This window comes from Micromesistius poutassou, assembly GCF_964030765.1.
Source record: "Micromesistius poutassou genome assembly, chromosome: 9".
In the NCBI taxonomy this organism is placed as follows: domain Eukaryota; kingdom Metazoa; phylum Chordata; class Actinopteri; order Gadiformes; family Gadidae; genus Micromesistius; species Micromesistius poutassou.
The window spans coordinates 7565931-7582642 of record NC_140279.1 but is presented as its reverse complement, the minus strand read 5'-3'; the positions used below and the strand labels follow the sequence as shown (position 1 = coordinate 7582642).

Below are 16712 nucleotides of genomic sequence, written 5' to 3'. Positions count from 1 at the left end.
TGTCTGAGGTTGAACTACCCAAAACACCCAATGACCCCGGGTTCAACCACTTATGACGAAGCCATGACGCCATGAAATAGCTTATAACAACCAGAATAAGATAGCCTAATAATAATAATACAAAATAAAATATTTAAGAAACGACTCTGTAAATGTTTGGTCACACAAATTAATAATACAGTAATTAATTGTATTATAACTTATATGAGCGTTTTTCTTATACGTTATTATCATAATATATTAAAGAGGCGGTGTCTGTCAAGAATAACGCGCCGTGATTGGCCCATACGCAGTGTAAGGCCCGCCCTCTCCACTCTCGGTGTAAACAAACACACACTGGGCATGCGTACGACACTGAATAATGGAGGACTATCTTTTTTACCCAGACTGATTTTTTATATTTACATGATACTAGCTTTAACTAGAAACAGATACAATTCATGCTCGTATATATAGGTAAGTCTCAGTTTAGAATAGATATTTTCTTATTTATTGGCACTAGTAGGGTAGATCTAAGTTTGCGAGCAATAAGTGTGGACGATATGCAACAAGGCATGTTTGCTGTTGTAGCTTCCCAATGTTGGGTAGCTCAAGCCTGTCAGATTCCTGGCCGTTCCTACTGTTAGCTTTTGCTACAACAATTGATCAAATACATGGAGATCCTACTTCTATTTAGTTTAGTCACTGTTTAATGTAACTCTCGCCGGAGATTGGTGGTTTGCTACACATCGTTAGCCCCGGCAGGACATGTCAACCAGTACTAGCATGTTAGCTACCTAGCTCGCTTTATTTATCATAGTACAGTGTTGTCCTGGAGCTTACTTTTTAAAGATTGTGTTCAGTCAAAATAATGTACTCGTCATTTTTGCTATTAATAGTAACCACGTCATACGGCTTATGTTTTTGCTGACGTGCAGTTAATGGATCTTACTTGGTAGTCTGCTAAAAGTTAACTAATGAACCCTTAACTACCAACATGGGACTAGCTTTAGCACGGCGTTGCTCTCTGTGTCAATCTTCTAATGAATCCTGATCAGCATAAAGGACCGTTAACTTCAAGGATTGTCTTGCGTTTTTTCTTTTATTGCTTCATGATCCTGCCTGGGGTTCACTGAAACTGTCAGTGAACCCTATTCATCAAAACCAAGTTACTGCCATGGAAGTTTTTAATTATAATCCCGTGCAATATAATTGCATTACTTTCTCTCTTATTTTAATTATATAAATATGTATATATTTCTTACAGAGTTTTCTCCTTGTGCATGCTAAAGTCACCCAAGATGACCACGGACACAGCTCAGACAGATGGCAGCGGGATAATGACCTTTAGCCCCTCGAAGGAGGAATTTAAATACTTCAACCGGTACATTGCCTATATGGAGTCTCAAGGGGCACACAAAGCTGGCATGGCAAGAGTAAGTATTATTTATTGTGTTACAATCAAGGACAAAAAATATGATTTTGTCAATTAATATAAATTATAATAAATAAATAAATTATTACGGAGCAATAATTCATACATGAACTGTTGAAAGTACCACAGGACATTAGCACGTATGAGTATTAGTATTAGTATTAGTATGAAAGTATTGAAAATACATTTTTATTTACTCTTGGTTTTCCTATATGTTATTCTAACTAGTTATCGGCTAGATTGTTACAAACATAGATTTTCACTCTATATATACACAACATGATACACTGTCATATAGGCCTTATGTATATGAATTGCATGCAGTGTTATTGGCTGTGGATGCTCTTGAGGTAACAGGGTTGTAATAGATGGGTAGGAGTTTCCAGGTAATATTTACAGACTCATATTAATGTAATTAATCATGCAAACAATATACTCATTCCACTTTGCATAAGTATATATTACCCAGTTGTTACATATTGCAGAAGGTTTATTTGGGTTTATTGTAATAAAGTGAATGAGAGGACGACATTTTCTTAATTCTCAGGTTATCCCACCGAAAGATTGGAAGCCAAGGCGGAGCTATGATGACATCGATGATTTGGTGATCCCTGCCCCCATTCAGCAGGTTGTGACAGGACAGTCGGGTCTCTTCACACAGTACAACATCCAGAAAAAGCCAATGACGGTCCGAGAGTTTCGCAAAACTTCCAATCTAGACAAGTAAGCCATGCAGCATTATTACGGTGTTAACAATGAATAATATGTCTGCATTGTGCACATGTGCATTTGGGGTCTCCCATTCATTATGCTTTTCCAGACCTTACCATGTGGATGTTTTGAAGCTCTAACTGCAGCCGTGGGAAGAAGGTTGACCTTAAACAGGTCACATATTTATATTTGAGGTGCCCAAAGTTGGCACATTCTGCAGAGTGAAAGCACTTTGCATGGTCTGGAAGCAAATCGATCTACTCAAGGTTTAAGGGGAGATCTCATTTTCCACACTCTGCACCCTCGCTTGTTATTTTGGCGAGACATCCTTCTGGAGTAAAAAGCTGCCAAGATCACTCTTCATCAGTGTATTTGTAAGGGCAGTTACAGTTGCCTTCCTATGGATCGTGTGCTTTAACTGTTACCTTCTTTTTAGAGGTGTTGTGTTTGTTTTGGGATAACAACTCGAACGTTGTCTTTCCCTCTAGGTTTTGTAATCCTCGGTATGTTGACTTCGAGGAACTGGAGAGGAAGTTCTGGAAGAATCTGACTTTTAATCCCCCACTCTATGGAGCTGATGTATCTGGGACACTGTATGACCTTGTGAGTAAACACATTGTTTATATGGTTGAATGTATTGTTGGAGTCTGGTATGGCATTTCATGATGCCTGATAAGCATTTGTATCTTGTTAATGATATTGGCTTTTTAAATAACGCTTAAGATGACACAAGATATAGTCGGAACAAGGTTATGGTAATTTTCATGAATTAAATAAATATCATTCAATAAAAAATATGACAAGAAAAAACATAAGATGGACTACCTACAAATATTCAGCCTACCTCTTAAATTAAGTTTATTTTGCTGGCTGGCATATGAATGTAAAATGTCCATCTCAGATAGTATCCTTCTTGGGTAGTGTACTAAGTAAAAGTACATTTGGTTATTTAACACATGCATTGCTAACCCAGCCAATCACCTTTCTTCCCTTCACCTATCCTTTCCTATCAAGGATGTAAGCGAGTGGAACATTGGCCATTTGAACACAATCCTAGACACAGTTGAACATGAGAGTGGGATCAAGATCAAGGGAGTCAATACACCATACCTCTACTTTGGGATGTGGAAGAGTACATTTGCCTGGCACACAGAGGACATGGATCTCTACAGCATAAACTATCTCCATTTCGGAGAGCCCAAATCTTGGTAAAGTCTACGTTTAACCTTCACCTCCGATTCGTGTATAGCTGTCTTTACCACCACTTAAACATTGTATTTGATTAATCATCCAACCTGCATATGTGTTGGTGTATAGCTTAGTCAATCTTGATCAGTCAACTATTGACAATTGACTATTGATTAACATGTTTAATATATTTATAGTGTTAGAGAATGTTGGTGTATTTCTGAAATATCTGTGTTTCTTTACCGTGCACAGGTATGTTGTCCCTCCAGAACATGGCAAACGTCTAGAGCGGCTTGCAAAGGGTTTGTATATACAATACTTTCATTGTTTATTTTAGTTACCAAGGTTACTGTCACGACGATGAGTCAATTTGGTTTAATAACTGGCTTATAGTCTACATGGTCAATTTTTGTATTGTTATATTCGTCAGCACCGGCCACTTTATCAAGACTGACGGTCATAAAAAAAAATCTGATTTCAAGTCTTTGTAAATTGTTTAATTAATAAAAAGTAAGATGCAAAAATATTGATAATTCTTTGCTTTTTCACAGGGTTCTTTCCAGGAAGTGCTCAGAGCTGCGAAGCTTTTTTGCGACACAAAATGACCCTTATCTCACCATCCATCCTGAAAAAATATGGCATACCTTTTGAAAAGGTGAGCTTGTCGTCTATTATGAACAAATGTTCAACATTTATATTAATTGACATTCATTTTTGTATTATTTGTGTTTAAATGGTCCATGTGTGATGTTTAGGTTACGCAAGAGGCTGGGCAGTTTATCGTGACCTTCCCGTTTGCTTATCACGCTGGTTTCAATCATGGGTTCAACTGTGCAGAGTCGACCAACTTTGCCACACAGCGGTGGATTGATTACGGCAAACAAGCAACCCTGGTACTGTTCGCTTCCCACTAAGTCCCACTACAACTTTACTCGGGGGTTGATTGCACCAAGCCACACTGAATATTCAGGAGCCAGGAATCGAGTGCCATGCTCCTATTCCATTTATATCAAAATTGTTTGGCAAAGCAGGTCTCGTATACATAGTCTCATTCATCAGTATGATCTTACTTTCATATAATAGCTGACTAATGTCAACTCGATGGCTCATAATAATTCATATAGGTCAACAATGAAAGGAACAGGCTGGCACTAAACTAGCCAGACTTTCCACAGGTTACCTCAGGTACCCCAATTAACTCGATTTTTAATAAACAAGATAAGGAATATAATGAATCAAACTGATTTAAACGTGTACAGCATCAAGGCTGCGTCAACCTTTCTAGTTAATTGCATGGTTGATTGTAGAATAACACAAGTTACAAGGGCCTCTGCACCCATAATCTTTTTTCAAGAATGGCTAACAAGGATTCACAAACATGGACACAGTTAGACTGGTAATGCATCTGTGCTATTGTCATCAACTAGCCTAAAAAAGAATCATGCATTACGAATTTTATATTGAAAGTATATTCTATTGTTTTTTAATTGACCTTTCAGTGCTCCTGTAGTCAAGACATGGTGAAGATATCGATGGACGTTTTCGTGCGCAAGTATCAACCGGAGCGCTACGAGCAGTGGTTGGCCGGAAAAGACAACGCGCCGATCGATCATTCCAAACCAACACCCGAGGCAGCAGAGTTCATCCCGGGACATGAGACCCTCCAGCTGCTAGACACAACCGCGAGTGACCTTCAAGAAGCTACAAGCACCATCCAAGAGGACAAAAGGTTGGTTTTCATACTCACAGAAGGGAGGCATTTGCATGGCATCAGGGCATACTGCATATAGGCGGCAGTGGCTCTGGAGGTTGAGCGGGTTGACTGTCAACCGGAAGGTTGCTAGTTCGATCCCCAGCTCCTCCTAGCTGTGTGTCCAGGTGTCCCTGAGCAAGACACCTAACCCTAACTGTTCCTGCATTGTTGAAACCACTGTCAGTGTGTGAATGTGTGTATGGTTGGGTGGCCCCTGGTTAAAATATATATATATATATATATATATATATATATATATTTAAATGCAGTCTATTTACCATCCCATGCAATGTTTTGTTGTTCCTCACGATGTGTGTTAAAAATATTATTTTGTTCAGTGAGTGAATTTTCGAAACTATGCCATAGCTCTTTTTTTTTAAGTAGTGATTTAATTTATGTCTGAAACATGAAGTTATTTGAATGGAATCGCAACTCCTTCCAGTAAAGTTGTTTTTTTAGATATAGATCCACATGTGTTGTGTATCTACCAAGTCTGTGACGTCTGTCTGTCTGTTTGTTGTGGTTTTCAGTTGCATAGCTTATACCCAAGGAGGACAATAACCATTTATTTCTTCCTTTCAATGCATGAGTTGTGGTCGAAAGACATGTACATACGCTACATACTACTACTACGTACTGTATGTTCTCTCTGAACAAACACATTGATATGATGGCAATAATTGTTTTTTGCTTCAGTGCCAAGCAGGGGACAAAGCGTTTCTATGTGGACTTGGTAGTGGCTGAGGATGGAAGCTCTCCACTGATGGAAGAAGACAAGAGAGAGGATGAGGTGGAGACGGTCAAAGCATCCAAGGAGGAGAAACCAGATAAAGGTACTGCACAATTCACATTTATATTTGTCTAATGTGGGGGCATATTCTGTTATTATCTATTATACGAGAATTACCAAACATATGCTTCAAATGTATAAATTAATAATGCCACATTTTTGTCTGTTATCTCATCTTTAGAGGGTAGGTCTTAAATATATGGTTCATATTGGTCCTCTTGATGCATATTAGTATTGGAAAAAAAACGATTTAAGTATTTGTTACTAAATATTGATTTTATATCAGAGTTTATTTACTAAAATAGAAATACCTTTTGTGTGCTGCCATTGGAAATGTGTTTATGAGCCGGAAACATGCTTGTGAATATTGAGACTAATCTAACTATGCATCATCTCTGTTCTCCTCCCGCAGACATCCAGGGTCGTAAGGACAAAGGCGTAAAATCCAAGCCCAAAGCGCAGTCTAAAGCCCACGCCAAAAAATCTGCCAGAAGAAGAAGTCCTGGGAAAAATGACAACAGCAACAACGGCATCCTAGACACGGACAAATCACCACGAGAAAACCACCACGAGGCCGGTGCGCTCACCCTGGCAGTGAAGTCTGAGGCGCTGGACGAGGAGCCCCAGCTAGCAGGCAGCTCCAGCCCGGCTCCCAGGCACTTTCAGATGGCCCTGAGTCCAGCCGATGTCCTCCATGTCCACAGCTACGCCAAGGGGGACTACGGGGATGACGAGGTCCAGGTCAGGGAGAAAGAGGAAGGCATGAACTACAGCACGGACACAGAGACGGATGCACCGGAAAAAGGGGTGAGCAGCTACAGCGTCAATACTTTGCTCTGTGTGCTACAAATGCTGATTGAGGATCCAGACGATAAACCATCCTCGCTATTATTTTGATACAAGCGGATTACAAGGTTTGTGCCTATTCGATTGCTGCAGTCTGCTCCCTTTTTATTTTGCAAGGAGCAAACTAAATGGTTAAGTGGATTAGACTGACCTTAATGTAACTTTGATTGTTTTACTACTCTAATGAGGCCCCACTTCCATGAGAAGGAAAATAACACATTTTAGGTATTAGATTATACTATGAAGATGAATTTACCTAGCCACTTAATCTATGAAGTTCTCTCTCCAAGTCAGTGATTTATATGATCTTTCAACCATGAGGATTTTTCTAAACATAAAGGGGGGTGATGTACATTGGGAGTAGATAAGCAAACAAAACGTCAAAAACCTAAATCAAACAAAACACAAAAACGTAAAGGTGTATGTAGAATACAGTGGCATCTAGTGGTGAGGTTGCAGATTGCAACCAACTGAATACGTGCCTCCATCCCTCCCTCCCTCCCACCAGTTGATTTTGATATCTGCGTCTGAGAGAGGGTTAAGCTTCTCGGACACGTGTAGTATAAGGCCATGGTGTTCATATGTGGAACTCAATCAATCGTTGAACGCACTCGTTGATTTTGATGCACAGTAGAAGATTAAGAAGTCTGTGTAGTTTGGAACCAAGGGGATAACACGTCCCCCCTCCGTTCTAGTTTTGCTCAAAACGTATTATTGACCAGACTAAACCCTAACTTGATTGACCATACTAGAACTCAACCTAAGTAGCAAGTAGCTGTATTCAATTCTTAATCTCTCTCTCGCTCTCTCTCGCGCGCTCTCTTTCTCTCTTATTTATATAGATATGACTATTTTATGGACAGTGTGTATGTGGGACAGTGTGCATCTCAAGAATGAATGGAAGAGGGGGAAGAATAGCATGTCTCGACTGATTAGAGGCTATGGTTAGACTTATCAGGTGGTAGAAATGCATTGAGTGTGTCTTGCTGTTTAATTAGCAGAGTTGGGGTCCATTTGTTCAGTGTAGTGAACAAACATAGCCTTAATGACAGCAGGTCAGGAGGATATGGTTGGGGGTAAGCTGTGGATTGTAAGCATAAAACTCTTATTAGGCCCAGATCAGTTAATTTCCCTGGACCAATGTGTAATGAAAAGCAGGTCAGCCTGGTAGAGCTACACCTACCTACTCCTTAATGACAAATATACTGATATAGTTGATTGTAATTCTAAAGTTTAAAAGACTAGCAACACTGAACTGATCTGATAAATTGTTACCTGGCCAGCACAATCTTTTGTGGTCATTAGAGGAAACCATTGATTGTCTCATATTTGATCAAAACTGCGTCCTTGTCTTCGACTCGTCTTCAGTGTGTGGTGAAAGAAAAGAATGAGACAGGAAATTGAGTATGTTGTCTCTCAGGCTCACTTGTGATGAATATCTTGATTTAGCAAGTTGGGTTTGGTGCAGTTGACGTGCATGTCAGCTGTTGGTTACCCACTAGATGTGGGGAGGAGTAGATCATGGTTCACCATGCTCACACTACTGACGACATGTTCTCCTGCAGGATGCAGATGAGATGGCCACAGATGAAGAGTATGAAAGCCACCTTGGAAAGCTGCCAAGACACCATCCACTGATTAAAGATGGCATCAGTGATGAGGGTATGTAATAACTGGACACAATACAAAATGAGAATAGAATAAGACAATTAACATAGAAAAATGGACACGTGGCTATCTGTGTTTTCTTCTTGAGAAACGTTCTAGTGATGTTGACATTTTGTAGTGGAGTAAATAGCCGCTGTAGAAAAGTTCTATAGTGCAGATTTGACCCGTACCTCTTTGAAACGTGAACATCCCTGTGCTATTCTGTTTCACTCTGGATGATGGGTTTCAGAGGTGGCCGAGGACATGCCTCTAGAGGACGAAAGCCATGATGTGGGGGAGAGCTGGACCAAACCCTTGGCTCAGCTGTGGCAGAACAGACCTCCCAACATGAAGAAGGAGAGGGAGTACAACCGCCGCATGGGCCTGCAGCCCCCCTACTGCTCCGTCTGCACGCTGTTCAGGACCTACCAGCGGGTGAGCCCTCTCGCATGGGACGCACAGGGGCACGTACATCGTGATGACGCGTTGCAAGCACGCCTCCATTACGGAAGTATAGGATCACAGGAATGTTATTGGTAGTAATGTTCTTTTGGTCATTGTTTAGTAATTAATCGTTAAATTATTTTTCATAATGGGGAGACATGCTGTGTTTTGAAACGGCCACGGTTTGTTTTGTGAGATGTAAGGCCACGTTTTGATCGGCCTAGGGTCCTAGAATATGCTTCCATTTAAGTTTTATTAAGGATTTAATCAACTTAAATATACTACAACTCTCGTGAGTCAAGCACCATACACCGTTCTCAAAGAGGCGACATGGTTGGGCTCATAACACTTATAACGGGTTTGCTCCTGTATGTAGCAGGTCATGGAGACTAAGGCCTCGTCCACATGAATATGAAAAAGTATTTTCCTGTCCACACTAATGGTATCATAGCAACTATCTCTGTCCACAAGAGAATACAAAAACGCTGCCCTAACCATGCCAGGCCAGTAGGGGGTGATACAACTTGATGTCAAACCCCACAGAACATGAGCAGCATGCACTGGGCTATGCTGCTCATAGCCCAGCTACTTCTTGAAAGGTGAATACAAAAACACCTAATGGGGAAGTTAAGCTCCGTTGACTTGTAAACATGTATTGCTTGTAGGTTTCTGGCGTAATGTGTGAAACAACGGTTGGCATGCTTAAAATTGAGGTCACGATACCGTCATTGTTTTTTGTTAAAAAACAAATGACATGTATCCACAATTAGGGATGCACCGATTGCCATTTTCTGGTCCGGTATCCGATATCCGGTTTGACCTGCTGATACCGATTCCGATTTAATTTTTTTAAACCACTTTACAGCATACAGAAAGATATATATATATATATATATTGCATCTTTTCTTTAATAAACAATTTTAACATGGAAATACAATCCGTTCACGATTTTCACGTAATCGGCCAATTCCAGTCAATGGCCGATCAATCGGTGCGTCCCTATTCACAATATAAAAAGGCCTGCTGGAGGAACAAAGGATTGGGTGTTCTCTAACAGCGAGTGAACCTTCTTCTCCTCTGCAGACGGAGTGTGCCAGCGGCGGGGAGAGCCCCGTCATGGCGTCCGGGGGCCGCATGCGCACCAAGCCGCTGATCCCCGAGGCGTGCTTCACCACCATCACCGAGGAGGACGCCGAGTCGGAGGAGCAGACGCCCACGCCCCATCTCCACGACGACGGCACCAGCCTGCTCGTCAGCTGCTCCCAGTGCAGCGTCCGCGTTCACACAAGTCAGTGCAGCAGAACCTACACCTTGTTGGGACGAGGGGGTCTCCATCGCGCCGGTTGTAGTTTGGTTTGGTTCAGGGTCGGGGACAATGTAATGAACAGGCGTGTGTGCCTCAATGGGAAGAGGTGATTGGATGCGGATTAGAGCGTTTTGCTCATTTCCATCCCAAGGACCAGGGCAGGTACACATCACATTTTATTATACAGGTTAGAGTACAACATGTTATCGCTCACACACACACACACACACAATCACAATCTTATCTGAACACGACTCCTTCAAAAAAGAAACACTTGAATTTGGTTGTATGCTAGGTCACCCATTCCGAGGAAGTTCGCAAATGTCTTGATTTCATGATTTTCTCACTCATGCTAGGTCAATACAGATGTCTTTATCTTTAACCTTTATCCATAATGCTTGACTTTCTACTTGGTGGCAACCATTTTGGGATGACTAAGCACAAATGAGTCTTGCGTTTTCTTTTCAAATGAATGCAATAATGATGGCGTGCCGTGTATCTTCTTGTTTGTTCTCTGCAGGTTGCTACGGCGTAGATCCAGCCAGTGTGAGCAAGGACTGGAAGTGTGCGCGATGCAGGGCAAATGCCATGACTGAGGTCAGAACATTGGTTGTTGGTAGGGCTTTGACCTTTGCCCAAAAATCATATTCGAAGTTTGTTTGTTTATTAATATTAATATTTGAATATATTAAAATATGTATTATTTTAAAACGGGTGGTTTAAATCAAGCGATCTGATTGGTTCCTAACTGTTGTATAATGGGCATATACATAACTGCTATGACGTCCAATCCATTTGGAGAGTTCCGTATCACGCCGAGCCTAACTTTAACTGTTTGTTTATTTATAAAAGCAATAGCATAGTTCACTGAAGCCTAAAAATATGTTGATTGATGGAGAGGGTGGAAATTAGGGATGTTAACGACCCCGCGGCTCCAGCAGTTGCGGAGCTCAAAGGGTCTGCGCTGTCCTTTAAGACAGCGGCCCGCCCGTCATATTGCAAAGGTTGTGCTCAGAGGCACACCAATAATGCATTTGATGATGATAAACAAACTATCACAGAGCATAGAGCACGATTGTGAACATTAATATTCTACATTAATATTCTAATTATATTCGAATAACAAAGTTCGGAGTCAAAGCCCTAGTTGTTGGTTCGACATGATCCTAATTAACTATAGGTAGATCTTGGGGTCTGATTTCCAACAGATGTTTCATTAACCTATGCATAATACCGTCACAACTAATTTCTCCAAATACAATCATAACTTTGTGGCTTTGTGATTATGAAATTATAATAAACATGCAGATTTCTCAAGTCTAGGGGCCGTAATAATTTGTTATCAAATTAAGCTATTACAGTGGAATATGATCAGGGGGTGGTTGTGCTTGATAGCTGGATGATGGGTAGCTAGTTGAGACCTGCATTTCAGGGACCTTTCTGGGGAACATTTTGCGTGTGGCCTCGTCTCAATTAGATGACTCTCCCTTCTAATTCGGTTGAAAGCCGAAATGTTCCGAAACTGGCGAAACGGTTAGATTTGGTTCTGTGTACAGAGCAGCTGCCGTCTCAAATAACTAAAACGGAGGCTCTGCCGCAAAGGATGCGAACAGAATGTTGTTTTCATTAGGAATTCAGTTAACTCATGTGCATGAAAGTGTACATATTACAATATTGCTGTTGTCGTGCCAGCCTTAGTTTATGTATTTATTATTGATAATGCAATGACTAATAATGTTGTCTTCAATGTGTTTATTCTTTCCCTCCAGAACTGCTGTTTGTGCTCTTTAAGGGGCGGGGCCCTCCAGAAAGCCAACAACAACAAGTGAGCGGCACCACAGCGCCTCAACAAGCATGTGTTTAATGTCAGGGTAGTGATCATTGAGCTTACTTAAAAGCTGTTTGTGTTTCAGGTGGGTACATGTGTTGTGTGCAGTGGCCGTGCTCGAAGCACGCTTCGTCAACATCACTGAGAGAAGTCCTGTGGACCTGAGCGGAATACCTTTGCAGAGATTTAAACTTGTGAGTTCCTGTAAATAATGTCTTTATTTGCTTTTGTTTTTTTTTGCTATCATCTGTGGTTTAAGTAAATGGAAGACACTGCTTATGAGACATCCTCAACACTTCTGTGTGCCTAAGTACAACATTTGGTAGTTCTATCAATCTATTTATATAGATTGATTGATTGATTGATTGATAGATAGATATAAAAAAGGACGTATAATTCTTTGAAACGTATGTATTTTTCTGTTACTCTCGTGTTCCCCAACCGCTTACGAGCACATGCAATGTTTACCTTCCACATTAACCCTGTGCCGGTCATGTCGCTCAGAAATGCTACTACTGCAAGAAGCGCATGAAGAAGGCGTCGGGCTGCTGCGTGCAGTGCTCGCACGGCCGCTGTCCCACCGCCTACCACCCCACCTGCGCCCAGGCCGCCGGGGTGCTGATGCAGCCAGACGAGTGGCCCTTCGTGGTCTACGTCACCTGCTGCCGGCACAAAGGCCCCACACAGATTGAGGTAAGCCCCTGTTTCCAGCCCATCCGCAGCAGCAGGGCGGTTGTCGTGCTTTTTCAGTCAGCGCTAGTAAAAGCCTGTCGCAGGCGGCCCTGGTGGGACACGCTCAATGTGCTTTTGCTCTGTTTAAACAATGTGATTCTATTATTATATAATATGTGCTACAAATAGGAACCAAACTTTGCCACTTTGGGTTAAGAGTAAAATCGTCCGTATTTGCTCACTCCCCTCCCTCCTCCTGTCTCTAATTAATGTTTACTTGCTTTTAATCAATTTTATTCTGCTTATTGAAGCACTTTGGAAATGTTGTTTTTCAAGGTGCTATTCAACTAAAATGTATTATTATTATTATTATTATTAATAACATAATATACATTTATAATTATTTAGCAGGATAAAGTCCTTTTAACATGAGAACGTGTATCGGCCGATTCTGATATGTCGGTCTGTCACTAGTACACCTCGCCCGACCTGGTAGCTAGCACGCACGATGTCCCACCGCATCTCAAGAGAACGCACCTTCAAGGGATACGCTGAGACATCAGTAAATTGCCATTTGCCTGTCTTACCCAGATTCAGAGTTTGATTCCAGAATCATCAGTGTGCGTCCAGAAGGGGAGTTTGCTGGGTTGACTTCCCTACACCTGCAGAGTTGCTATAGCCTAGCGCCTGTTCTTGTGAGGGAATACACTTAATAGTAGCATGTTCAGCTTATTCAAAACGATTGCCAGGAACCATACAACACAATTGTCGGCTACTATAGCCGACAATAGGCTACTTCTGATGTTCCAGGATTGGGTATGAAACAAGTTTGTCTGCAAATAACTTATTTGATCTTGGCCACCCCGTAAAAGATCAGCTCATTTTGAGGTATGCTAGCCCGTGAAAGTGTAAAAAGTGAATGAGGGTTGTTGCTTGTCTCACGGCCTGACTCGCCCCTCCCAGCGCAACAAAGCAGCGATGCTGGAGCTGACGGTGGGACAGAAGGTCATATGCAAGCACAAAAACGGCCGCTACTACCAGTGTGACGTGGTGCAGCTGTCCAAGGAGACCTTCTACGAAGTCAACTTTGACGACGGCTCCTTCAGCGACAACCTTTTCCCAGAAGACATTGTGGTAGGTGTTTGGTTTGTTGGTGCTTTGGTCTGGTTGAAGTTGATTGTCTACTTAGTAGGGGTGTAACGATACACAAAAGTCACGATTCGGTACGTACCTCGGTTTTTCGGTTAGTGACGGTTCGCAATGTTTTGCGGTACAGCAGGGTTAAAAGTAACCAGACATACATTTTTTTTTTTTGTATTAAACAATTTTTTTTATTTGATTTTGATTTTGATTTGATTTATTAAATTGTATCAAACAAATGCCTTACACACGAAGACGAATCAAATACAATTGAGGATAAAAACACAACAAAATCCAAAAAAAAAAATCGGTACGCACCGAAATGAAACGTGAGTCGAACCGTTAGACCTGTGCCGAGAAATGTTGGTATGGAAACGCGTATCGTTACCTCTACTAATTAGATTTAAATGTATGTTATAGGTATAATATATCAATACATTTTTTTCTTCAGAAAAACAGATATAATATCACTACCCTTAAAAGGGACTCGAATAATATATTTGCGTTCTTGGTCAATATTTGCTGAATCCTTCATCCACATTAAGAGGTCTCACTCCGTATTATTAAACATGGCCCTCTCATTTGTCAGTGAAACACACAAGGGTCCGTGTCTCCTTCACTGAGTTCTTGTGTGACCCCTCAGAGTCGGGACTGTGCCCAGCTGGGGCCCCCCCCGCCCGGGGAGGTGGTCCAGGTGCGCTGGACAGACGGACTCGTCTACGGGGCCAAATTTGTTGCAACTCATGTGACTCAGATGTACCTGGTAAGGATTAAGTTGATCTTGCAGAAAGGTTCTGAGTTCGCCAATTATTAATCATTCATGTTTTGTAACGCAACAACACAAAAACAACCATCATGTGACTTCAGGTGGAGTTTGAGGACGGATCCCAACTAACGGCCAAGAGAGATGATGTCTATTCCCTGGATGAGGAGCTGCCCAAGAGGGTCAAGTCTAGACTGGTGAGTGACACTTGAGTTCAGTAATTGTTGTTTTTTTGTATTACTTAAAATAGTCTTTCCAGATTTGTTGATTCCCCATTAAGCTGTGTCCACACGAGACATTTTCAATCCAAACAATTACAGTACAAAGTGACACACCAGCACACATTTAAGGATTGACTGGCCAATTTTCCAATGCTGTCTGGGCACGCACATAACCGCTGTCTTTGGGGAACACAAATCTTAGGCCGACGTCCTACGGACAAGTGTTCCTGAGAGTGTGTTCGTCCACAATGTTTTTCCCCAATAAAAAAGTGAACACAATCATGGATGCCATATAACTTGCCACTATATTTGTGGAGCGATGTGCATGGGAAGAAAAAGTAAAAGAAGGCAACTTTTTTTGACATATTTTATGTTTTTTACCTGGTATTCATGGTCTAGATTCTAGACCATGCCCACTGGGTTCGTGAAGGGAAAGAGGAGCGTCTTTCACTCACACACGCATAACGTTTACTGGGTCCGACTCTGCCACGTACCACCTTGGCCTTAAAGAGAATTTAGTGAGGGCCCAGCTTTAGGACACAGTAGCAGTCCAAACAAGCATGGCCCGTCAGGGCGGCTTACTTCCTGTCAAACTGATCTCTGTTCCCTGTGGACTTTGGCTCTGTCTCCAGTCCAAGGCGTCAGACATGCGCTTCGACGGCATCTTCGAGGATAAGGACATCATCCGCGAGTCCAAGCGCCAGAGAGTGATTAACTCCCGGTACCGGGGGGACTACATCGAGCCGGTCATCTACAGAGCCATCATGGAGTAGCCGCCTCCCGAATGAACTTGGCGTCCGCCCAGCCACAGATCCACCAGCACATGTAAAACCTGTTACCGCAGTTTCACTAGAGTGACCTTAATGTCGTCTGCCACACAGAAAATACCACTGGACAGACCTTTTTTGTTATTGTTGTTTATAATTAATTCATTTTCAATAAGTTATATGAGGAATATTGAGTATTTGCTTTTGACGGTGAGAAATATGATGGGACATGTCATTGTAGCAAGACAAAAACACAGTGCAACATGTTGAAGTGCAACCCTTTTTTTGTAGTTTATTTTATATTATTCCTGAATGGCAACATCAATGCAAAGCAATACAGGACACAGCACTTCTACAGAGCAGTGGTATGTTGGTCCAATACATCAATTGAAATCCATCCCACGCATTGGGAAAAACCCCTGTAACTCAAAATATTTTAATGTTGCTTCTAAGGGCATGGCACCCATGACTCCATTCCAAATACAATATTTGTAGAGCTAAAATAATATAGTTTTGAGGTTTTATACCATTTACTGTATGTATTTATTGTTATGTTGCTCATATATTTGCGTATGTATATTTGCATATATATATATATATTATTATATTATGTATATATTATTATATACAAATATATGAGCTCATATATACAATCTAAATTAATCCCTGTATGACGATTCAGAGTAGTTGTGGTGTTTCTATTGGCTGAAGGAAGGCCTGCTCTAAAAGGTTTAATTGTACATTTGCTAGGTTACATGCTCTAGTGAGTGCAGACTTCTCTGCAATGCCAAGCACATCGATAGCATCGGTGTCCTTTCACTGGTGCCTTCAGCTGTCCGCCATTTGCTTTCGCTGTCACACTTCATCAGTTCAGTGGTGAGGAATTTTATGTTGTTCTCATTATTGAATAGGGGTGGGGTGTGGGCAGGGGGTGATTTATTGCAATGTTCAACTGTATTTTTCACCGAAGACAAGGTCTGTGGATGCTTTGTCATTTAAATGTCTTAAGTTGTCCTCTGTTCATAACACAGGAAGCAGTCATGGTGCGGCAGTCCTGCCTTCCTCTCTGGTTCCACATTGTGCTACAAATGGCTTGCAAGCCCCAGATCCACTTTGTAGCCCTTCCATTGTATAAGACATTGTATATGTACAGTATACTAGAGTTCCGGATTATTACTAAAGCATTTTATAAAAATTGTTTGATTTTAGTAAAGATATAGA

At 41.4% G+C, this 16712-nt stretch overlaps 1 protein-coding gene across 2 annotated transcripts; it reads left to right on the top strand.

Annotated features, from left to right (window-relative positions):
* Positions 1 to 344: 344 nt before the first annotated feature.
* kdm4aa (lysine (K)-specific demethylase 4A-a) lies at positions 345 to 16712 on the top strand. Of its 2 annotated transcripts, none has more exons than XM_084472838.1 (23): positions 345 to 456; positions 1272 to 1415; positions 1962 to 2137; positions 2614 to 2728; positions 3140 to 3333; positions 3566 to 3615; positions 3865 to 3968; positions 4069 to 4206; positions 4813 to 5042; positions 5763 to 5899; positions 6269 to 6663; positions 8268 to 8364; positions 8600 to 8784; positions 9878 to 10082; positions 10621 to 10697; positions 11870 to 11925; positions 12014 to 12122; positions 12433 to 12621; positions 13564 to 13734; positions 14384 to 14503; positions 14608 to 14700; positions 15357 to 16367; positions 16523 to 16712. In XM_084472838.1, the coding sequence occupies exons 2-22, from the start codon at positions 1281 to 1283 to the stop codon at positions 15495 to 15497; spliced, it is 3117 nt and encodes a 1038-aa protein (XP_084328964.1). In that variant the 5' UTR covers positions 345 to 456; positions 1272 to 1280; the 3' UTR covers positions 15498 to 16367; positions 16523 to 16712. The 2 variants fall into 2 exon arrangements, with proteins under 2 accessions (XP_084328964.1, XP_084328963.1); XM_084472837.1 differs by having other exon boundaries at positions 1247 to 1415.

Bases quoted from the DNA above. Each gene is read 5' to 3' on its own strand.
- kdm4aa (XM_084472837.1), top strand. From the start codon at position 1,263: ATGCTAAAGTCACCCAAGATGACCACGGACACAGCTCAGACAGATGGC. The intron at 3,616-3,864 runs GTTTGTATATAC...GCTTTTTCACAG, and splicing joins TCTAGAGCGGCTTGCAAAGG to GGTTCTTTCCAGGAAGTGCT. The intron at 10,698-11,869 runs GTCAGAACATTG...CTTTCCCTCCAG, and splicing joins GGGCAAATGCCATGACTGAG to AACTGCTGTTTGTGCTCTTT.